Below are 23,558 nucleotides of genomic sequence, written 5' to 3' on the forward strand. Positions count from 1 at the left end.
AAGAGTCTCAAATATATTTTCACACAGAAGGAACTCAATCTCCGACAGAGGAGATGGATGGAGTTCCTGAAGGATTATGATTGTACTATTGCTACCATCCGGGTAAAGCTAATGTGGTTGCGGATGCACTTAGCAGGAAGTCCAGAGGGACTTTAGCTTGTCACCGAGTTTTAGTCACGGACTTGATTAAGGGATTCTCCGAGTTGGGCCTTGAGGAGCAGGGACGGACAGAGCAGGGTATTCTTGTTACCATGGTTGCTCAGTCGTCGATCAGGATGAGGATTCGAGAGGCCCAGGCCGGAGATCAACATTTACAGTTCATTAGCAGCCAAATAGCTTCCGGACAGCAGACCGAGTTTACACGAGAAGACGAGGGTATTGTTTATTTTCGAGGCAGATTGTGTGTACCTTAATCTCACCCGGTCATGGAGGAGTTACTTCAGGAGGCTCATCGTTCTAGATTTGCTATCCACCCAGGTGGGATCCGTATGTATCGTGATTTGAGGCGTTCCTATTGGTGGAACGGTATGAAGAAAGACATCGCGGAGTTTGTAGCTAGATGTCTTGTCTGTCAGCAGGTGAAGGCTGAGCATCAGAGACCTGCTGGTTTACTTCAGAGGATCCCTATTCCAGAGTGGAAGTGGGAGCATATTACTATGGATTTTGTGGTAGGATTACCTAGGACTCGACGAGGTCATGATGCGATTTGGGTAATCGTTGACCGATTAATCAAATCCGCACACTTTTTAGCGATCCGGAAGACTGATTCTCTGGATCGATTAGCTGAGTTATACTGTCGAGAGATTATCAGATTGCATGGAGTTTCGCTGAGCATTATATCTGATAGAGACCCACGGTTCACTTCTCGATTCTGGCAGAGTCTGCAGCAGGCCTTGGGCACATAGCTTCGTTTCAGTACGACATTCCATCCGCAGACAGATGGGCAGTCAGAGCGGACTATTCAGACTTTGGAGGATTTGCTGAGGTCTTGTGTTATGGACTTCGGGGGCAGCTGGGAAGACCACCTGCCATTAGTGGAGTTCGCCTACAACAACAGCTATCATTCGGCTATCCAGATGGCACCGTTTGAGGCGTTGTATGGTAGACCTTGTCGGACACCCACCCTCTGGGAGGAGGTTGGGGAGGTCCAGCTACTAGGACCTCAGAGAGCTAAGCAGGATGCAGAGTTAGTTCGTACTATTAGGCGGAGGATGTCTGAGGCTCAGGATCGTCAGAAGAGCTATGCTGATCAGAGACGGAGACCCCTGGAGTTCTCTATTGGTGATCATGTATTTCTGAGAGTTTCACCCACGAAAGGGGTGAAGAGATTTGGTCTTCGAGGTAAGTTAGCTCCACGATATATTGGGTCATTCCAGATCTTGGAAAGGATTGGAGCAGTAGCTTACCGTCTGGCGCTACCACCATCTCTAGTTGGCATTCACGATGTATTCCATGTATCTATGCTGAGAAGATACGTATCCGATCTAGCACATGTTCTGTCAGATATATCTATTCCTATTCAGCCTAATGTTACTTACGAGGAGGTTCTAGTGCAGATTCTGGAACACAGAGTGCGTCAGCTGCGGAACAAGACTGTCCGGCTGGTTAAAGTCGGATGACAGCATCATTCTGACGAGGAGGCTACTTGGGAGTTGGAGGATACGATCTGAGCTCGATACCCTCATCTTTTTACTTGAGGTATGTGGGTTAGAGTTTCTTTCAGCATTTATACTGTTTGGTTATATCCTAGTGTTTGCTGTTAGTTATAGCGAAATTTGGGGACCAAATTTTTATTAGTAGGGGAGAATGTGAGATATCGGAAAATTTAATTATTAGGGTTATTTGAGAAATAGCCTTATAGAAATTTTTCCGAAGTTTTTAGAAATTTTCTGAGAATTTTTCGGAGTTCATATAGAGAGTTTTGAGGGGATCAATTACGGGTCCGGATAAAGCCTATTTGGGATACCCGTTTAAGTGAGGAAAAATTTTAAATATAAATACTTTTCTTTTTCTTATTCTTTCCCTAAACCTATCGCCGAACCCGAACTGGTCTCTTCCCCGACTCTTCTCTTCTTCCTCTGTTCTCTCTCTCTCTCGCGGACGACTCAGCGCCGAGATCAGGGGAGCTTATCGCCGGAGCTTGCCGGAGACCGAACCAGGAGGCTCGAATCATCCTGATCTACTCTTCTCAAGTCTTCGGCTGAGGAGTCTGCTCCGGTGGTGCCTGCGGTCGAACGGTGATTCCTTGGTGTCTAGGGCACGGTGAGAAGCCAGATTCACGTCGTCTCTCAATTAATTGACCTCTCTTTTACTCTCCTTGCGCCGCTCACAGTGCAATCCACCTCTTCAAGGCCGGATTTGGATCGAGAGACGCCACCGAGGAGCAATCTTGGAGGTAAGGTGTTGCTAGATTTGTGTTTTAGCTAAGTTAGGGCTCTTCTCTACATTTCTCCTCGCTCTCTCTGATCTGTGCCCTAAACCATCGTCGGAGAGGGATCTTGGCCGCCGGCTACAGATTTTTTGGCCGAGATCACCAACTGCTCACTGAGAGCAGAGCCAAGCATCCGATTCTATTCTGTGGTGTTGATTTCTTGATCGCCTGAGATGTTATTTTCATCCGATCAGTAGGAAGGATTGAATCCAGTGAGGATCTGAAGGTGATCTTGGTTTCCTGTAGTCTTCCTTCCGGTAGCAACCATCTATGGTTGAGGATCAATAGAGAGTGGATTGTCGATCTCTTCTCTTGATCCGATCAGTGAGGATCTGTGTATTGTGGGTGTACTTGGTCTAGCAATACTCCAACCAACAGCTCCCCTAGTTCCAGCAGATTACCTTGTATTCCAGTGGTTGAATTGAGGTACGTGTAGAGGTAGTTGATACTTGTTGTATTCGATTTGATTTAGTTGTTATGTGTAGGTATTTGATCTTGGTTGTAGATCATAGTATGATTTTGATTTCATGATCATATGTAGGTTTGACTAGAGGTTGTAATTAGTGGTCGATTGTGATTAGATTTGTTTGCTTAGATTAAACTAATGGAAGGATTAGGGTTAAGACAACTAACCCTAGCCAACTATTGGATTTAACCTAAGTTTGGATTTCTAATCTAATTGGTGATTAGGGATTAGGTAACTAATCCTAATTAACCATTAGATTTAATTATGTAGATTGAGGTTGTGTGATTAGGGTTTTGCCCTAATTTAGTTTTAGGGATTTTATTTAGCTATTCATTTGGATTTAGCTAAATAATATATATATATTGTTTGTTGACACAGGACTCTGATTCGAGACGGGCGTCTCGACCTTGGATTGCTTGATTGTACCTTCTATTTGAAGCGGGTACCCTTTGACTTATCTCTTGATATGTCTTATGATATGTGCAGTTTATATATACTTACTAGTGTTGGTAGTTAGTATTTCCTTAGTTTAATTTAGTTTAGTTGATACCTATCATGTTTCTACTGTTAGTTGTTTTACATTAGAACTGGATGTTTTATCTTTTGTCATGTGTATATGTGTTAATAGAGATAGAGGTATTTATTGTGTTTCCTTCTATACTGGATTAGTTGATAGATATGTTGGATATGTGATATTGGGTTCATGTTGTTTATTATCCTTGTTATATATGTGTTTATCTTTTTGGCACCTACACATATGGAGGATATGCTCAGGTATGACATACTGTAGCCGCATGCACCATATCGTATGATTGCATGCTAGGGGATTGACGACTCCATTATTGTTGAGCTCGTCGGCCGACTACATGGACCTCTACACACGTGATCACTACATGGGTAGTGGCACAGCACTCAGGGTGTGTATGGTAGGTTGCTCTGTCGAGGGCTCCGCTGGTACACTCATAGGTTAGTGTAACGTAGTATAGTAGCAGGACAGGGGTTCCTTCCCGTCATTGCGTACCGGGAGATGAGAGCGTTACGCTCCCTCACTATGGTTGAGGTTGGAGGATAGGTGTACTCCGATGCATCTCGTCCACTCGGTCACTCATCAGGGGTAGTGACGGCAGAGTGCACGGTGTCACAGCCCTACCCACTCGGTCTCACCATTGCGTGTAAGATGGTTGATTGGCGTCAGGGGTGACCATGTCATATTGCATCATATGCACAGATTGCATTTATTGTGATTGTTGCATATTGGATGGTGCACTTGGGTGACTGCATATAATTGACATGCATACAGGATACATGTGTATTTGCTCTGACTATCTTTATCTGTGTATGTCCACAGTCATTTGCCCAAGCCTCGCAGGTGAGTACAGTTTATTTCAGTATTACATTTCTTATTATTCTTGCAGTAGATTGTATTACATGCCTATTGTTGGTTACCGCAGTTTATTCAGTTATGCATACTTGTTTACTGTTAGGAGATTGTACTATATGTTGTACTGTTAGGATACTGTACCATAGGATTGTTGCTGGTAGCTATATGTGGCTGTACATATCTATTGGATTACCTGCTGAGTTCTTGGAACTCATCCTGCTGTTATTATTTTTCAGGTTGAGGCCATCGGGAGATATTCCAGTCGCTAGCCCCATTATCGCGAGGATTTTCGTTGTCGGATTATATTTTACTTTTGTATTTTATATACTTGTATTGTGGGTTTGTATTGTGGACATTGAACATTCGGGTTTGCTATTTTTGTTTTTCGCTGCGGATTTTCTCATTACTTCGTGGATTTGTTTTCTTCGTTGTAGTGGAGTAGGATATTTACATATATCTTCGAGGATTCTATATCTTTTCTTCCTTATTAAACTGCGTGAGTTGATTATATGTTGAACTGTGTGGATGTTGATATAAACTGCGTGGTTTGTTTCTTATTTGTATTGTATTGTTCCAGCCGTGTGTGGCCGAGGTATAAATATATGTATTCTGGATTCATATTGTCACCCGTATAGGGGAGATGTTGCTGAAATTTCTTCGGATAGGGACTACTTGGGGCGTGACAAGAGGGACCAAGTCATACAAGATAATAGTCACAGACAGGTTATGTCGGATCTTGACTTTCTAGTCACTTGGGTAGCAATGATGCCTTACTAGATGTCACTCATTGCTTATGTATCTAAATGTTGATTTGGATACATTGCCAACGTTACGAGAACGTATTGGGTCACACACAAAGAACAAGTAGATTTGGAGATATATTCATATGATGAATAATTGGATTAAGTCTAATCCGAATTGGACTTATTGAGTTAGACTCAATTGAATCTAATTATTGGATTAAGTCCAATTCAAACTAGACCAGAGAAAGTCAAATTCAAATTAATGAAATAGTGATTCATTGAATTTGAATTGTATGAGGATTAATTGAGTAAGACTCAATTGAATTAGACTTGAGTTAGACTCAAGTGAGACTTAATGGAGGCATTCATTTAATTTTGAATTCAATGAATTATTTCATTCAATTCAATTTTCGAAATTGATTTGAAAATGATGAGTTTTTAAATGTGGTCCTTAATGGAGAGTGAATGAGCATTAAGACTCATTAATGGAATTAATGATCATTAAGTATTTTCATTGGATGAAAATACTTAAGCCATTTTTCTTCTCATTTTTCATAACTTGTTCATCATCTCCTCACTCTCTTCTCCTCTTGGCCGAATCCTCTTTCTAAGGTTGCTAGCACAACCTTAGGTGGTAGGCATCTCCACTTAGTGAGTTTGTGAGACAAACGAACCCTTGTTCGTGTGGATACCATAGAGGCGCGAGTGTATGTTCGTGTTGAGATTCGAGCTATCGGGAGTCCGTGAGCATGCAACAAAGGTATACTCCATCATGTTTTAGATTTAACTTAGTATAAGTTTTTTGTTTCCCTTCACATGGATCTTCTGGATGAACTAGTATTTTCCGCTGCGCGTTTGCGTGTTTAGCGCATTTAGTTCCTTACAGTAGTCAGGTGGTACCCATTCGAACTTGGGGCATGGTAGTTATGGTGACCCACTCGGGCTCGGTACACAACAGTCGGTCATGGCCCACTCGAGGTCAGGACATGGCAGTTGGCTTGACCTACTTAGGCTTGGACATCGATAGTTGACCACAACCCAATCAAGCTTGGGCTTCGACGTTCTGCCATGACCTCAACCTACTCAGGATTGGGGCACGACAGTTAGTGGTGACCCACTTGGGCTCGGGTTGGATTGCACATGTGATTCTTTCAATCAATTATTGGGTGATAACAATCGATTGTTAAATTAATTTGAATGAACAAAACGCTCCCAAATCGATTGACCAATTCAACTGGTGGCTGGCAATCGAGTGATGTGTCTCAATAATCAATTGATGGTGGTCAAACAACATGAAAAGAGCCGTTGTAGGTGTGAACGATCGAATTACAGTAAAATAATTGATTAGTGAAGACTAGCAATCAATTGTTAGAGGGAAATCAGCCCGAACAATAACTTATAAGAGAGGTTTCTGAGATAAATCAAAGGTGTCAATTTTTGAATGTTTGAGTATAAAGTACTACTATATTTTTAGACCAACAAAAGTCAATTTCAAACAATAAGAAAGCACTCAAAGTAAAATTCATGTAAAGTAAGTAATTTACTTTCATTATATTTGTTTTTATCTCTTGTATTTGCTTGTATTATTTGTAAGAACAATTTGTAAGAGGTTTCTTCGTTTTCAAAAGGTAATTGAGAAGAAGGATAATAGTGGTAGTCATCATGACTAGGCAAGGGCAGAGCCACGTGTTAGTCTACCCAGGCTTTACCCCGGGGGCTCGACGTGCTTCCACAATTGCATATTGATGGACGACATGTTTCCACCCGTCATATCCAACATCCTTTCTTCCTTCAGCATGAGGCTCTGTACAAATATGCTCCTGATCGGTTAGCCCTGAGCCCAAGGAGAATATATTTGTTGATTCTATCATTAGGATTAGACCTTCGATATAGTCATCTTGGAAGGCGATGAGTCAAGTAAAACTAATAGTATTGTGCATATAACATCAAGTTTGATTAAATTTTTCATTGCGCATTCAAATGATGATCACGCAATATTATCAAAATAAATCCAAACTATTCGACCCCTAGCTCGCAAGGCCCTAACCATTTTAATTAAATTAATGTAATAATTTTTTATATAGCAGTAATTATGGGATTAAATATTATAAATATCATAATAGTACTGAAATAAAAATATTTTCAAGATAAAATATAAAAATAAGATGTCCTTTTAAATGATTAATAAAAAAAATATGTTTTAATGATTCTAATAAAAAGTGTTGTCCTTTTAATTTTTATTCTGTACTTTTTTAAAAGATTAATTAAGAGTAATTAATCTATGGTACTTTTGTTTATTCGTGTAAAAAGACACATGGCCGTAGTTCCTAGAGGCGAGCATGGCAGGACTTCGTAGATTCTAATTATTCAGGTAATTAGAGTCTTCTATACGACGACGACGACGACGGAGCGGAGGAGAAGAGGAGTGTGAATTACATTTTGTGGCCCATGAGAAAATGGACAAAAGCATCGATTTGATCCCATGTTTCTGGCTCTCCCATCTCCATCAGATCAGGTAGGAAAAAGACGCTCCTTTTCTCTCTTCTCTTTGCCTTTGCCCACCATGCTATTAATATATAGATCGAGATCGAAATCGAATCCTTCAGGAGTTGGAAATGTTGTCTTCAGAAATGGCTTCCACCTAGCACCCAAAAAGAAAAAAGAATGGCGGCCACCCATCTGCATGTTCATGGTTGACAACTCACAGAACTCTCACCCTGTCTTACTCTTTCAACGCCACTCCTTTTCCTTTTTTCTACATGGTATTCCTTCCATTTCTGTCTTTTGCTTCAATCTTATAAGCTAGGTTTTGCCAAGTTTTGATTTTGGATCCGTTTTGATAAGAGAAGAAGAAAAAAAGTTTTGATTTTGGGCATTCGAGTATCCTGTTTCGTCTTTGGGTGATACTTTGGGGGCTTCGATGCGGAGTTCTCCCAGAGGATTTTACGGTTCGGAAGGTGTTTAATCGATTGGAATCTCGGTGGCGTTGACATGCGATTCGAAGCGGAGGATTGAGATCACGAGATGGAGCGGCGGAGTTGGCTGTGGAGGCGGAAGTCGATCGACAAGTCGTCCCCCGGTGAGACCGAGAGCTCGTTGTCTGCATCTTCAGATAGGCACTCGGATGAACAGGTCTGGTTCTTTCGTTACCATATGCACTTTAGGAGTATTGTATAGGCATCAATGCCGCTCGGCAGCAGTACTTCCTTGACAATACATTACCTGCGGCAAAACCATGCGCGTTGGTTGTTCGTATTGTTGTTGCCTCACCTGCTATGTCATCTACTTCCATTTCTTCATGGTATGATCTGTTAGTAGTAGCATCCACCAGAAACCCAATTAGTTAAACAATGTCTTTTGGGTGTTCACTTCGTCCTGAAGACAAATATGTTCTTGCAAAATCGTTATAGTTTCATCGAAGTATATCTTTCTGGTTGAATGAAAGTTATATCAGAAGAATCAAAACATGTTTTTAAATTTAAAGGAGCAGGTCTAGGTTTGTTAAATGTGATTTGGATGACTGATAAAACTTTCTTTGATAAATGCATTTTTTTTTCACTGCTCTCTACATGACCTTCAAACATTAAAGTCGAAAGATATGTTTGTTCATCTTTTATATGCCAATATCAGATGTGTAATATGGCTCCTGCCTCTTGGTTATCTTCATTATGGCCTTGTCTAGATGACTTGCTCTGTATTGTTTAGCAGGAGGGGCTAAGAATTTCTTCAGTTAATTCTCCAAATAATGCTCATTCACCAGAGGTTTCATTGAAGGATGTTAATCATGAGGTCGATGAAACTATTCAGACTTTGAATGAGAAGCTATCAGCTGCTTTGCTGAACATCAATGCTAAAGAAGAGTTGGTGAAACAGCATGGAAGAATTGCAGAAGAAGCTGTTTTAGGTAAAACCCTACCTCATTGATACTCCTATTTACACAAAGGGAAATAGTTGGTGTTTTGACATAAGTAACAAATTCATATGTAATAGAAATTTCGAAGAAACAAGCACACTTATTATCTACACTTTTGTCCTATCTATGTACTATTGATCAAAAGTTGATTTCCAGCTTTGATATAGCTCATAAAGTTCTCAATTACGATCGAGCTGATGCTCAAAAATCTTTAGTTTACCTTGTGTTAACGATATGCATTTCAAACATGAATATAGTTTATATATCAAAGTATCGCTCTTATTCTTCCCTTGTAGCTTACATAATTCACTTTGACTTATGCTTTCAGGCTGGGAAAATGCAGAAAAGGAAGTGACATCCCTAAAACGGCAGCTCGAAGCTGCTTCAAAGAAGAGCTCGTCCCTTGAAGATAGAGTTGTTCATCTTGATGCTGCCCTTAAGGAATGCCTAAGTCAGCTCCGGCTTACAAGGGACGAGCAAGAGCAGAAAGTTCATGATGCTGTCATTCAGAAAACACATGAATGGGAGTCTGTAAAAATGGATCTTGAAATCAAACTAATTGAGCTTCAAGCTAAAGCTGAAATTTCTACTTCTTTAGACCGTGAACTTCACTTGAAAATTGAAAGCCTTGAGAGGGAAAAAATTCTCCTTGAAGAGGAGGTCACGACGCTTCAGAAGGATCTCCAAATGCAAACATTAGATTTGGAGCTTAGCGCTAGAACTGCAGAAACAGCTAGCAAACAACATTTAGACAGCATAAAGAAAGTAGCCAAGCTCGAAGTTGAATGCCGTAGATTACTAGCTGCTGCACGTAAATCCTCTTTGACTGATGAGCAAAAGCTCATTACTAACTCACACTATGCTGAGTCTGTCACCGATAGCCAATCAAATGCAGGTGAGTTATTGTTGAGCTTGGACAATGAGCAAAGTTGTTCAGATTCATGGACGTCAACCTTAATGGCAGAACTCAATATGTCGAAAAATGAAAAGGTTAGCATGAGAAATCTCACCACGTCTAATGAAATAGAACTAATGGATGATTTCCTTGAGATGGAAAAACTTGCTGGGTTGCCAGATTCTGACCGTAGAAATTCTTATATTGCTCATGCTGATTCTTTGGATACTACTGTTAATGCTGATGGCTCTTCAAGAAAAGAATATGTGACTATCTGTGCACATAAGCCTGAGTTGAAAGTGATGGTTGAGACAATGCCATGCGAGAAAGTTGCAACGCAAATGTCCTTAGATGAAATGAACTGGCTGAAGAATTCACGCGATCAGCTGGTCGCAGCTGAAGATAAATTGGCAGAGTTGCAAAGGTATGTCAATTTGGTTAATGGGGAAAAGTATGCCTTTGAGATGGAACTAGAAGCAGCAGAGGAAAAGAAAAATGAAATAGAAATGCAGCTTGCATCAGCACACAGCAAAAATGCTAATCTACACGAGAGAATAAGCATACTGGAAAGCAAATTTCAGGAAGAGCAACAATTGTCTGCTGCAATCAAAGCAAGGTGTGAACATACGGAGGCAATGGAAGCAAAATTGAAAAAGATGGAACTTGAGCTTGAGTCAGCATATTGTGAAATTGCAGAGTTGAAGGCGAAAGTTGGTTTGTTAGAAGGAAAAGTTGCAGAAGAGAAATCATTGTCCTCTGAGTTGGCATCTAGGTGTCAGAAAATGGAAGTATTGAAGGAAAAGAAAGAGGGAGTAGAAGGTCAGCTTGAGTCGGCAAATCTGGAACTTCACATTCTAAGGGAGAAAGTTGACTCATTGGAAATGAAACTCCAAGAAGAGAAGGTATTTTCAACAGAGATTTTAACTAAGTGCCAAGCTATGGTGGACATGGATGCCAAGAGAAAGGAACTGGAGTGTCAAGTTAGAGCAAAAGATTTGGAAGTTAGTGCATTACAAGTGAAAGCCAACACTCTGGAAGAGAAATTCAAGGAGGAAAGAGCACGGTCCTCAGAACTTGCAGCTAATATAGAGATGAAAGAATCAAAGAGAATAGAATCTGTCGTGCAACTTGAGTTGGCACAAGTGGAAGTTGGGTGCCTCCAGGAGAAGTTGCTGGCACTGGAGAAACAAATTGAAGAGAAGACAACATCTACAAAACTTGCGACAGAATACCACAACTTGGAGCATGAGATATCCAACAAGCTTAATGAAACTAAATTCCATTCGTTTGCAAGCTCAGAAAGGGTCCTGAATATTAGACAGGTGAGTTTGCATTATGCCACCAAAAGTCTCCTTGATATAACTTCTTTTGAAGTATGTTAGATCAAACGCATCCACCTACACTCTTCAGCAGTTTATGGGGTAAACCATTCCATCTATGGTTCTTTGTTAAGAATTTCTTGTTTGTGCACAGGTGGAAGAGAACACTGTGGCTGCCAGGAAGCTTGCAGAGTGCCAGAGGACAATAGCCTCTCTTGACCAGCAGTTGAAAACCTTGGCAAACTTTGATGTTTTCATGCTTCAATCAGTGAAGGCAGGGTCATATGGAGATCTACTAGATTTAGGAATGGAACCTGAATTTTATTATTCTCGCATTTCTCCTGAGAGCTTGGCGCTTTCTTCAGGTATGTCCAACAACAAAAAGATCATCACCCCATAGTCATCTTGATAATTTTTTTTTATATTCATTAGAAAAATAGAAAATAATCATACAGAAACCAGTGGAAATGTATATTATTGAGGGGGAAAGGGAAGTGTGTATGTGGAAAAGATGTAAGTCAATAATACAATTTGGTTGAAATTATTATCTGTCTTCACCATTTGAAAAATACATTCATTCGTTGATTTCAATCAACGTCCACAATATTTATTTTGTGCTTCATCACATGTGGCCCTATCATTTGTGGGGAGGACAACAAACCTTAAATACAAACATCCCTATATAATGAGGCCAACATTAGAATGCTAGCAACCTTAACTTGTTGTAGTTGTATTGAGCTTGTTTGAAACAACTCCCATCAACGTTTGAGTTGAATCTCATCAATGGAGATGGAAGAAGTTGATTTCCATTTATCTCTAATGCTCCCATTAAAGTCTAAGTTAGACCATTTTCAACTTGTGGGGCTCTCCTTAGTAAAATCCAAGGGTAAAAATGCCAATATATTTCCTCTTCCTTCGACTTACTTTCCAAGTAAATGAGAAAGAATAAAAAAAAAATCTTCCTTCTATGTATGATAGATTGCGAGATTACTCACAATAGTAAATTATGGAGCACTTTGTATAACTCTTAAATATGTATCCTCTATTTGAGCAAACCCTTGATCAATACTCGTCTTTTAATCAAGAAATACTTGGAATAGATATCCTCTAACCAAGTGAACCATTGAGATCTTCCTCACCTTATATGGTCTACTAAGGTCATCTCGAGTAAGAGCCTACAATTGCTAGATACTAACACACTTTTATCTAGAAGCAAACTTGGTTAACGTAACCTAAATTTGGTTGACAGAACTGTCAGGTTATCCTAGGAACTTCCTTTTGTTGACCAAACATCGTCTAATGTTGTTTTATAGTATTTCTCAATTTGTTCGACCCTCCAACCACTAAGAATTCAATCTTAGAAGCCTAGGATGAAGTCCTCTAGAGGCGGTGCGGTAGTTGAGATGTTGCTATATTAGGTCATAGGATTAAAACTTGATGCATCCGAGCATGCTTTCTCCCATGCCTTGGCCATTGCACTAATGGTTAGTAGTCATCTGTGATTTATCTCCTCTATATTAACCTAGGGACGGATTGGTGGGAGCACTGAGTACGAGCGAATTATCTTCTGTCACATTTGAAGCCTAGGATGAAGTTGTCTAGATAACAAAATCTACCTAGAAGCTAAATCCTATCAATATAATCAATCTATGCCAAAATTAACCTAAGATCAGTATCAATTAATAACACATGGGCATATAGTCTTCAAGTCAATTTTCAAGCTTAATCCATGGAGTCCATCATCCAAGCTTAATCATTCCCCAATATCTATTTGCATAATATTTTTTCCTACATACTTCGTGCATCTCATTAAATCCACATGTCTAACTTAAAATTGCATTGCATCAAAGTACTATGATTATACCTTAACAACAAGGGAGGAGCCAATGTTTAAAATAAAATTTTATTTTATTTTATGCTTGACAATTGGTTCAAGTTTGGAATAACAAAAGCTACTATTTATGCATAATAGGAATCAAGAAACTCAACCTAAGCTCCCCCCTTATCTCTACATCTTGTGAAATTTTATGTCATTTAGTTGAGCTACCTTTGAGATGATGACTTTGTTTTTTGATAGGGGAGATTTTAACTTAAATCACAGTAATGTCTCTCCTTTCATCATACTTTATTAAAAAAAAATCTAGACAAGAAATTAATGAATAAACATATAAGCATAATCAAAATTATAAGAAGGTAAGCATGGTCATTAAACAAGTAGGGATTGTTAAAGAAATGATTCTGTCCGATTGGACCAGGTTGTTTTGATATATTTGAAAAAGTTTAATTTAGGTTTTACTTACAGTTTTGATTCTTACATAGAGTTTGCAAAGATTTAGCATAGTGCATATGGAGCTCACAGTGCTTGTTAATTTGACAAGTTGAGTTGATTTGTGCTCAATATGGCTCAATGGTTTGGTATGAAGTGAACTTAACAACAAGAAAGATTAAACAACATGGAACAAGCATATGAAGCTTGGTGCATTTAATGGACTAGAGGGCCTGCGAGGGAAACTCTAGGATAAAAAATATTGAACTATTGCAAATTCAATGACTTAAATACCTAGTATGAGGTGAACTCGAAAGGCAGGGAGGATAGGATGATAGAACAAAACTCAAGGGGTTTGATTCATTTGATGAACTTAAGGCCTAACGAGGTAGACACTAGTGTGAGGAGGATCGACTAAGTTGAAATAAGAGCGTGAAAGATTATAAAAATGAAATATAATCTTGAAGATAGTGTTTTGTGGCAATAGTATCATCAAGGATGATGTGTTTAGTTAGAACATCCACGGTAGGGGATATTTAGAGGGGATATTTCTTCAAATATCCCTAATCTTAAATATCTCCCATTTGAAAGGGATATTGTGGAGGAGATTTGAAATCATCGGACATAAAGTTATGCTCGGTGATTTCTCTATTTGTTTTTTTTAAATAAAATAAAATATATTTAATGGTGGAATTTGGAATATTTGATAGTGAAATATTTAACAGATGAGTCTTATAAATATTTGATTGTGGAATTTTAGATATTTAAGGAATGAGATATTTAATTGATGATGTAGGTATGGAGATCATAAATATTTGGGAGAAATATTCAATCTTAAATGGAACTAAATTACAAAGTGACTTGATCTGAAGCCTTCGAATATAAACATAGGTCCCAAATCATAATTTATTGGGGGGTGTTTGGTTGATGGGTTTGAGAATGAGGAAATGAAATGATAGTAAAAGATAGTGCTTGGATTGTGAGTTTAGGAATGATAATTTGGGAATGATTTCTAGATTTATGGGAATCAACTAAACTCATATAAATAGGTGAGTTTCATTTTTATTCTCATTTTCATTTTACTTTACTATTAAACTCATACTCATAGTCATTCTCATCATTTAACCAAACACCACCTTAATTCAATCTTGAAACTTTACATGAAGGTGAGCTGAGTGGAAAAGGGACTAATGGCAAACTCTAATAGATTGAAAGTATGATCTAGTCAATTCGAGCAATTTAATTGACTTAGGAGTCAATTAAATGTTAGGATTGAATCAATAAAATATTTATATTTGAATACCAATTTGTTAGTAGGACTTTTCTATATGGGCAAATAAGTAATATTTCTCTCAAATATTTATGCTTCCCATCTTTGCATCATCAATCAAATATCTTATTTTTCAAATATTCCAAATCCTACAATTAAATATCCCACAAATCAAATATTTATATGACCCACCTATTAAATATCTTAGAGCATCCACAATAACACTAAATATTTCTTCCAAATATTTGTGGTCCCCACGTCCACATCATCAATCAAATATCCCAAATCTCACAATCAAATATCTCCTCAACCAAATATTTATGGGTCTCACCTACCAAATATCTTACTCTCAAATATCTCAAATTATATAATAAAATATCTCAACAAAGTAATCATTGCCCCTTGTGGGGTCCACTTGCATGCCACCTAAAATGAAATCATCAGCATAAAGTTATGCCCGGTGATTTCTATTCACCTCTCAAATACAAATGGGGGATATTTGGAGAAATATCTCCTCCAAATATCCCCATTGGAGATGCCCTTACTCTCAAATATCTCAAATCCCACCATTAAATATATATTTTTTTTATTTTTTTGTTAAAAACAAACAAAGAGAGAGAGAGAAATCATGGGCATAACTTTATGTCTGATGATTTCAAATTGCTCCATAATAACCTCTTTGAATAGGAGATATTTGAGATTGAGGATATTCGAAGAAATATCTCTGGTAAATATCTAGGGGAATGAAAATTTTGAGGTAAATTTAATCGACAAAAAATTGTTAATAAACTAAAAGGGTATCCTTTTATTTATTTATTTTCTAATAACTCGGGTATCTAAGTTTCACTCGACTAATGTTAAAGGTAGGTGATTTCTCTCGGTTCACCTCTCTAGGTTCACCTACCAAGTAAATTTGAATAAGGCTGTAAACTAGCCCCCACGGGCGGGATCAGCCGGTTATGACATGGATTCTTGCAACATGGGTCGAGAGGTCGAGGGTCTGCGGCAGCAAATGCGATAACATCAATATCTGTCCGTGCTAAACACCTGAGACCACCATGTCATAGCCGGGCCCGTATTCACCGTGATTTACTCCCTCTCATACTTGTGGGGCCGGGGTGAGGGGGCCGCTGGGTTGGCGGTTCCAACCTTTTGCAACATTGAATAAGGCTGTAAACTAGTTAAGCTTAGTCAAACTTTGTGGTATTCAAGATTATTTGATAAAGTAACCAAGTCAAGCCAAAAATCAACCAAGCCGTTGAAATAATTGTTCATGCCTGACTTAATTTTTTTATGAGCTTGAGTTTGATTCAAGTTTGACTTAAGTTTGATTCCTTTAAATGTTACTAAGCTCTCATTTCAAACTTATTTGATTGATTAAAACTTTTATATTTTAATCTTGTTTGATTGATTATTAAGTTTGATTGTTTAAAATTTTTACATTTTAATCTTATTTGATTGATTATTAAGTTTGATAATACAAACTCATTTGTTTATTTTGAAAGTTTTTTTTTTTATTGATGATACGGTTGGTAATGGAGGGGCCCAAGAGGAAAGGGTGAGAAGGGTCAAGGCCATATGGCGGTCAAAAGTCAAGAAAACGTGGCAGTCAATAGTCAAGCTGACTAGGCAGTCAAAAGGCTAGCATATGGAATAAGCAGAGGTCAGGCAAACTTGTTGTTCAAGCAGGCGAAACCGTTGGAAAACAAAGGAAGATGGCAGGCAGAACCGGGCAGAGGCAGGTCGGGATCGGCCAAGCTGGGCAGAGGCAGCTTGATCTACAGGCCTATGGTCGAGGGACAGGTCACAACTCAGAGGTCGGAAGTGTCAGAGCTGCGTAGAGACGGCTCGGTCTGCAGGCCTGCGATTCGAAGGCCCGTAAGCGCAAGTCACAAATCATAGATCGGAAGCGTCAGAGCTGTGCAAAGACAGCCCGATCTACAGGCTTACGGTCGAGGGCCAGCAAGTACTCATGGGTCAGGCGAGGCAGAGCTGGGTAGTGGCAGCCCGACTTACAGGCCTGCGATTCGAAGGTCCGAGAGTGCAAGTCACAACTCACAGGTCGGAAGCAGCAGAGCTGGTCGGAGTCAGCCCAACTGGCAGGTAACGCTTAGAGGCGGGATCTGGTCGAGGGTGCGAGGTAGATGCAGACCGCGATAAATAGGATGAGCCAAGCTGTGCAGGAGTTGAAGCATCACAATTGTCCGTCAAGGGTAATCATTACATACCAGGGAGATGTGCGAAGGCGGAGGTTTCTAAAGGAGAAGATGCTCTCATGACCAATAGCGGCCTGACAGGTGTCCTTCACTACAAGACAAAACCCATGTGTAAAGGCGGAGGTTCCTAAACAAGAAGATGCTTTCACAACCAATAGCAGTACGACAGGTGTCCATGACTACACGACAACGACAAAGCCCAGCGTCTAACGTTTTCTGACAAGGTTGCAGGTTCTAGAAGCGAGGCGGGTGCATAAAAGAGGAGGATTTCCTCGTACGCGGGTAAGCGCACTCTCGTCATTTTTTTTCCTTTGACAACTTTTCATTTTGGAGGTTCTCTCTGTTTTCTTCTGGGGAAAAAGAACCTGACTTGAGCGTCGGAGGGCCTGATCCGGGGACTTTTTCCCTGGGTTCTGGTCTCTAACGTGAGAGGGGGGATTGTCCTGCAGCAGCGTCAGCCACCCGTGGGAGTCGAATCACCTACGGCTTCTTCCGTCAACAACCAGGCCACCGCGACCAGCCTCCGTCCGACTCAGCTTTCGGACGGGATCAATTGACTATGTTGATAAGAGTTTTATTGATGAATATGATTCATAAATATTGTTTGTATAAGTTATTCACAGAATCACAGTCATCCCTTCGTGGTGGTGCGGTGATTGAAACATGGGGTGTTCCCACCGTTTGAGCATGTCCTCCCCTATGTCTTATCCACTTGTACCAATGGCTAGTAGCCCTAGTGATTTACCTCCTTCGGCTAAGATGACGATTTTACTTTTTGCTCCAACGAATATTGTTTATAAATGTTATGTACAAATATTAACGAATTGAATGTATGCGGATTCAAATTTGTTATTTAAATTTTATTTAGTTAATTAATTTTTATATTGAATGAATATAAATAAAATTTTAATTAATTAAATATCAAATTTATTTATGAACCTTAAGGTTATTTATAATTTTAAATTCAGTGCGTAACCTATAGAAATTGATCAATAGAATATTCATTCAATTATAAAAAAGTATCTTTTATAATTCAATAAAAAATTGCCATATTTTTCCTAAATATGAATTATAAAAGAGTGGAACCGAGCCTCCGTTAATCATCCACCTTCTCTCTTTGAGTTACTTCTTTGGTACGCAACTATGTGCCGGTCGTAGCAGCAAACCACTGCTACCCCACGCTTCGACCGTGCTATGGTCAGGAGGCTTTCTTGTGGGCCCCACTCAAATGAAAACCACTAGTTTTCGGGTATCTCTCGGTGAGACTTGTTTTGTTTCAGAACAATCTCCGATTTATTTTTCCCGCAAAAAGGTAAACGTGTCGTTCGATTTCCTTTTTGTTTTGTTTGTTTTTTTTTTTTAATTCTTTGGCTAAGAACGAAGCCCTCAGAGATCGGAGCCGCTCCACCACCTCGATAAATTCTAACCCTAGCACTCGACGGAAGCGGCAGCGGCAGCGGCGGCGGCGGCGGCGATGATGAGATCGCCGAAGCCTGCGCCGGATGAGGACATCCACCACCGCATAGCTGTTGGCACGGCGGGGCGTCGGAAGGGCACCGTTAACCGGGCGTGGTTGGTGGTGTCGGACTCCGGAAGGTCGTACCATGAGGAGGTCGGGAAATATTCCATTATGCGGCGGACGGGCCTACCTGGCCGCGATCTGCGCGTCCTCGATCCCCTCCTCTCTTACCCGTCCACCATCCTTGGCCGAGAACGCGCCATCGTCATCAATCTGGAGCACATTAAGGCCATCATAACCGCCACCGAGGTGCTCGTGCCCAACTCGAAGGATCCCATGGTTGCCCCTTTTGTCCAGGACCTGCAGTCCCGAGTCTTCAGTTCTTATGGCGCTCCTCAGCAGGAGGTGTTTGACTCTTCTTTTATATGTCAATCTGTTGATCCTACTCTTGACGTTTCTTGGAAGCAAAAATATAAATCTGTCTAGGATTTATACCTATGCTTGAATGATTCGATTCGGTTTTGTTGTAATTACTTTTCCGGTTACCTATTTGATTTTATTCTTCAATAATCGTTGGATTACCATATCGCTTAACTATGATTATTGATTTCTTTAGGTTCGTCTAGTGCATAAACTTCTCAAAGGTGGATTTTTAAACTTGCTAATTCTGAATTGTTAAGTACTTTTATTCTTGAGCTATATGTGGTTGGTCTTGGATTTATAAATCTGACCGTGATCATTGTTATCTTTATATATAGGCTGGTGAGGGTAGTGACATAGATGGGGACGCTATGGGTAAGGCATCACCATACTCTCCTTCGCTCCCTGCTAACGGTGTTGCATCCAGACATGGAGTTGATGCATCTAAACAAAATGGTTCTCCTGTTAGTGGTTTACCAGAAGGCAGCCCTGAGCTTGGGTTAGATGTACCAGTTGATGGGAGGATCAACGTGGTACCTTTTGAGTTCAGAGCTCTTGAAGTCTGTCTTGAGTCTGCTTGCAGGTGCCTTGAATCAGAGGTTTGATTCTTGCAATGCAATCTTATGATAATTTTTTCTGTCATATTTTTTTGTCTAGAGTTTTTTTTCTAAACGCACAAAATAACATTGTAGAAATGAAGTTCTTGGAGGTCTTCATGTGGTATTAAAACAATGGCAACTGTATTTATTTTTTTGGCAGTTTTTTCTTTTCAAGATTCTCCAAGAACTTCACTTTTTGGGATAAATTTTGTGATTTTTTATTGTTCACTTTTTATGCTTCAGAAAAAATCGATTCAATATTTGTTATTTTTCTTTAAGGTTTGTGGAACTCGCCAATATTAATAAGACATGAAAATGATAAGATACAAGCCAAAAACAACAGCAACATGGCATACCTTCTCTTATGCATTTCCGCTCCAAACATCTGAAGGGTGAATTTTTGGTTGTCACCATGGATTCAATTGAATTTAAAAGGAAGATGCTGGAGATAGTAGTTGCAATATGATTATGATAACTGCTAAATAGTATGCAAAAAGGAAGTAGATTCAGTTTTATTACCTATATTGGTATGTGCTTCATACTTGAGAAACTGTTTTGCATCGTACGTCACATGAGCCATGTACCATGTCAATTTCATTCATTATGCCTTTTTTCTTTTACTTTTCTCTTAATTTTTCCTATATTCTTTTCTTTGCTGATCCATGTTTTTTCTTGAGTAAATGGCTGCTTCCTGATGCATTTTATGTTTTCGTATATCTCATGTTGTTTAGCTAATATTTTCTCTCATGATGTAAACATGACTACTTCCCTACTCATATTATCCAGACTAGTGTCTAATTCATTTACATTTTTGTTATTTGCCTACTAGGCTACTACTTAAGCAGATTACTGGGTTAATTTTTCTCAGAATACCTTTTTTCTTTTTCTTTCCTCTTGATTTTTCCTATTATCTCCTGGTTGGCTGATACATGTCTTTCCTTGCAGTAAATGCCTGCATTCTGATTCTTTATGTTGTCTGTATCTCCTGTTAGTTTAGCTGATGTTCTTTCTCGTGGAATAAAGATGCCAGCTTCCTGACTTACATTTGCTGAATTATTTGCCTATTACTAAGATTGATTGTCTTTACTAACATGTTTGTGTTCTTATTTCTAGTTATCATTTTAGACATTCACCTTTCCCTTGTTTGGTCTGCTAAGGCTTGCCAAATTTTATTTCATAAGAAGCTATTCTTACTTTGTCTCTTCATGGAAAACATCTTGTTCAATTTCTTTTAATTATATCTTCAGTACAAGTGCATCATCTTAGATGATATAATTCATTGAAGTGTGTTGTCAATGTTCTGACTAGTCAGGCACTGGTTCTTGCAAGAATTTTCCCATAGGAAGTATATTTATACCTTTAATAGTGAGTTCAATTTAGATGTTATACTATTTTACTGTCATATTGATAGAATGTTTCAATTGTTCATCATACGGATGCTCTTTTGGCTTTTATTCAGACACTAACCTTGGAAAAAGAAGCTTATCCAGCCTTAGATGAACTGACTTCAAAAATTAGTACTCTTAATCTTGAGCGTGTCAGACAAATCAAGAGTCGCTTGGTGGCATTATCAGGGCGTGTGCAGAAGGTAATGTATAACTATATTACTTGAAGTTAATAAAGATACATGTTACATTCTTACTGCCAATATGCAGCAAATTTTGTTTTTTGAGATGTATAGTTCAATACTACTTTCTTGATGCTATCAATTTTACCACCTTTCCTATGGTTTTAGATGTTAAGCATGGATTCTTAGTTCTTTTGTTTTCTTCTGAAGCATTGAACATTTTTCATTCCTTTTGGATTTTAATTATGTTTACTATGTACTTTACATGCAGGTCAGAGACGAACTGGAACATTTACTTGACGATGACATGGACATGGCTGAGATGTATCTTACAGACAAACTTACTCATCAGCGAGCTGGTGAATCTTCCTCGAGGATTAACTTGGAGAATGATGCATCTGAGCAGGAAGATGGGTGAGTGATCGTTAGGTTTTTAGAAGACAGCAAATAGAATGGAAATTATAGAATAAACTATTTCAACATATCAAGACACTTTTCATAATTGATGAGTTCCTCAAAATACTAATTTCATTGCCCTTTTTTTTCTTCTGACATATATTGAATCCTTAGAAATTGCTGATATTATGCCGCACACTTTACACCGCACATCCTGTCAGCACCGCACAGCATTCTTCATATGTGTGTGTGTGTGTGTGTGACCATTTAAAATCAAATAATGGTGTTTTGAAACCAGTGTACAAAAGTATTGAGTTGTATTTTTTTTTGTATATTAAATTTTCTTCATTTCTGCATGAATTAAGTAATTGTGTCTGATGGATATATTCCATTTTATGGGTTCTAAACCTATTATCTTGTAGTAATTCATCTTTTGAACGTAGTTTGGTTTCTATTTAGCACTATCAGTTTTTATTTATATTGGATTACTAAGCAGTGCAGCTCAACAAATAACCAACTGCAAACTGCCTAAAATAGATGACTATGTTCAAATGTGTAGATTTGACTGGTCTTATAAGACTGCGGTACTATTGAATTTTAATTTATTTTATTTTTTAAAATTTCTTATGAAAACCATTTAAGATAATTAAGCGCTTTACATGAAATTTTGCATGTTAAGGGATGATGAATTGGGAGTTGAAACAGAAAGCAGTCAAGAAAGCTTAGGAGTCTTAAAGCCCAATATTGAGGAGCTGGAGATGCTTTTGGAGGCTTACTTTGTGCAGATTGATGGCACTCTTAACAAGCTCTCTCATGTATGTTTATGCATTTTCACTGCCAACTGTCAAGCTTTGCTATCTTTTATTTATTATCTATCACCAATATTAAAGCCGGAAACCTCTGAGCACATTTTTTTAAGAAATTGTTTATTACTTGAGAAAATTCATGATGCGCATGTAATCATGAACACAGACAGAATCGTTACTACTATCAAGGAAAATATCTGTAATCATAACTAAATGAGTCTAGTAATTTGGAATAGTTGGTCACTTTGGTGGAGTTTCTCTTTCCATCATTAGTCAAGGAAGCCAGTCAGCTTGTGGTTCTCTTTGCCTAAAACCTGAAGAATCCCACTAGCTACAACCCATACTAAGCTCAGTAGTTGTAATCTGACTCATCACCTTTTGGCTTACACTAAGCATAACCTTCATGGCCTAACTCAGCTGACCTTGCTTCATCCCCCAATTATGTGCCTCTATCCCCTACATTATTCCTCTTTTATCAATGTGGAACTAGATGAAGCTAATCATCTTGTGAGATGTTGCTTGCTATAAGACATGTTTAGAATTGGTTGTCTTTTTGCATAATCTCTATCTAAAGGTAGTTCTTTGTTTATTAGGCATGTTGATGGCAATTTTCTCATTTCTTTTCTTTTTCCTCCACAAGACTGACGTGCCTATTTATTCTCTTGGGATGCATGAAGTTGAGGGAGTATGTTGACGACACAGAGGACTACATCAACATTATGCTGGATGAGAAGCAAAATCAACTGCTGCAAATGGGAGTCATGCTGAGCACTGCCACTGTGGTGACCACTGCTGGTGTGGTTGTTGTAGGTCTATTTGGTATGAACATTGGCATTGACTTATACAGCGCTCCCTACCACAAATTCTGGGAAACAACCTGGGGCACTGTTGTCGGCTGTGTGATTCTCTATATTTTAGCGATTGCATTCGGTAAGAGGAGCGGGTTGCTTCAGTGACAGGCATTTCCCTGTAGATTCCTGTAAAATGAATGGAAGGAACCTATCAGTTTCATATTCGATCCGAACTCAACTCAGCTAACTGAGAGGGAGCTCTGTGAAAGTGCTTCCGAGTTCATTCCAATTTTACGGTACCTTATAACATCTATTCTTTTGGGTTGCCCTTGTAGCTTCTCTGGAGAATTTTAATAAATGTGTTGATAGTCTGCTTTAACTACTTATTTGTTATCAAATAAAAGACGGACTTGGGAATTCTATGGCATTGCTAAACTTTTTATCAATAAGAAAGGGTTATTTTTATCGTCGAGTTCTTTTATTTTTAAAGATACGATATTTAACTCTGTCGTATCACAGTATGTTTTTAGGACGTTGGTAAAAGACGATTGTGTTTGACCTTAGTGTTTTTATTAATTTATTTTAGGATCAATACAGAAGAGATGAGGTAAATTATATAT

General features: G+C 38.9%; 2 protein-coding genes across 9 annotated transcripts; both read left to right on the forward strand.

Annotated features, from left to right (window-relative positions):
* The first annotated feature begins 7,401 nt into the window (after positions 1-7,401).
* Positions 7,402-11,692, forward strand: LOC122042460 (filament-like plant protein 3). Of its 7 annotated transcripts, none has more exons than XM_042602600.1 (6): positions 7,402-7,536; positions 7,628-7,783; positions 7,866-8,153; positions 8,727-8,925; positions 9,263-11,151; positions 11,303-11,692. In XM_042602600.1, exons 3-6 carry the CDS (start codon positions 8,046-8,048, stop codon positions 11,546-11,548), a joined length of 2,442 nt encoding a protein of 813 aa, XP_042458534.1. In that variant the 5' UTR covers positions 7,402-7,536; positions 7,628-7,783; positions 7,866-8,045; the 3' UTR covers positions 11,549-11,692. The 7 variants fall into 7 exon arrangements, with proteins under 7 accessions (XP_042458534.1, XP_042458532.1, XP_042458531.1 ...); XM_042602598.1 differs by having other exon boundaries at positions 7,871-8,153; XM_042602597.1 differs by having other exon boundaries at positions 7,628-8,153.
* Positions 11,693-18,065: 6,373 nt separating this feature from the next.
* Positions 18,066-23,360, forward strand: LOC122042461 (magnesium transporter MRS2-F-like). Of its 2 annotated transcripts, XM_042602604.1 has the most exons (7): positions 18,066-18,212; positions 18,291-18,764; positions 19,118-19,378; positions 20,838-20,966; positions 21,217-21,359; positions 22,021-22,156; positions 22,825-23,360. In XM_042602604.1, exons 2-7 carry the CDS (start codon positions 18,375-18,377, stop codon positions 23,101-23,103), a joined length of 1,338 nt encoding a protein of 445 aa, XP_042458538.1. In that variant the 5' UTR covers positions 18,066-18,212; positions 18,291-18,374; the 3' UTR covers positions 23,104-23,360. The 2 variants fall into 2 exon arrangements, with proteins under 2 accessions (XP_042458538.1, XP_042458539.1); XM_042602605.1 differs by lacking the exon at positions 18,066-18,212 and having other exon boundaries at positions 18,235-18,764; positions 22,788-22,872.
* Positions 23,361-23,558: the final 198 nt, after the last annotated feature.

The sequence above is a fragment of the Zingiber officinale genome, chromosome 2A (assembly GCF_018446385.1).
Source record: "Zingiber officinale cultivar Zhangliang chromosome 2A, Zo_v1.1, whole genome shotgun sequence".
In the NCBI taxonomy this organism is placed as follows: domain Eukaryota; kingdom Viridiplantae; phylum Streptophyta; class Magnoliopsida; order Zingiberales; family Zingiberaceae; genus Zingiber; species Zingiber officinale.

What these genes read in the sequence shown, in the direction of transcription:
- LOC122042461 (XM_042602604.1), top strand. Translation starts at nt 18,375, where the DNA reads ATGATGAGATCGCCGAAGCCTGCGCCGGATGAGGACATCCACCACCGC. An exon ending in GCAGGTGCCTTGAATCAGAG is followed by an intron (nt 19,379 to 20,837) that starts GTTTGATTCTTG and finishes GCTTTTATTCAG; the next exon opens with ACACTAACCTTGGAAAAAGA. An exon ending in TATCAGGGCGTGTGCAGAAG is followed by an intron (nt 20,967 to 21,216) that starts GTAATGTATAAC and finishes CTTTACATGCAG; the next exon opens with GTCAGAGACGAACTGGAACA.
- LOC122042460 (XM_042602597.1), top strand. Translation starts at nt 8,046, where the DNA reads ATGGAGCGGCGGAGTTGGCTGTGGAGGCGGAAGTCGATCGACAAGTCG. An exon ending in TGCAGAAGAAGCTGTTTTAG is followed by an intron (nt 8,926 to 9,262) that starts GTAAAACCCTAC and finishes TTATGCTTTCAG; the next exon opens with GCTGGGAAAATGCAGAAAAG. An exon ending in GGGTCCTGAATATTAGACAG is followed by an intron (nt 11,152 to 11,302) that starts GTGAGTTTGCAT and finishes GTTTGTGCACAG; the next exon opens with GTGGAAGAGAACACTGTGGC.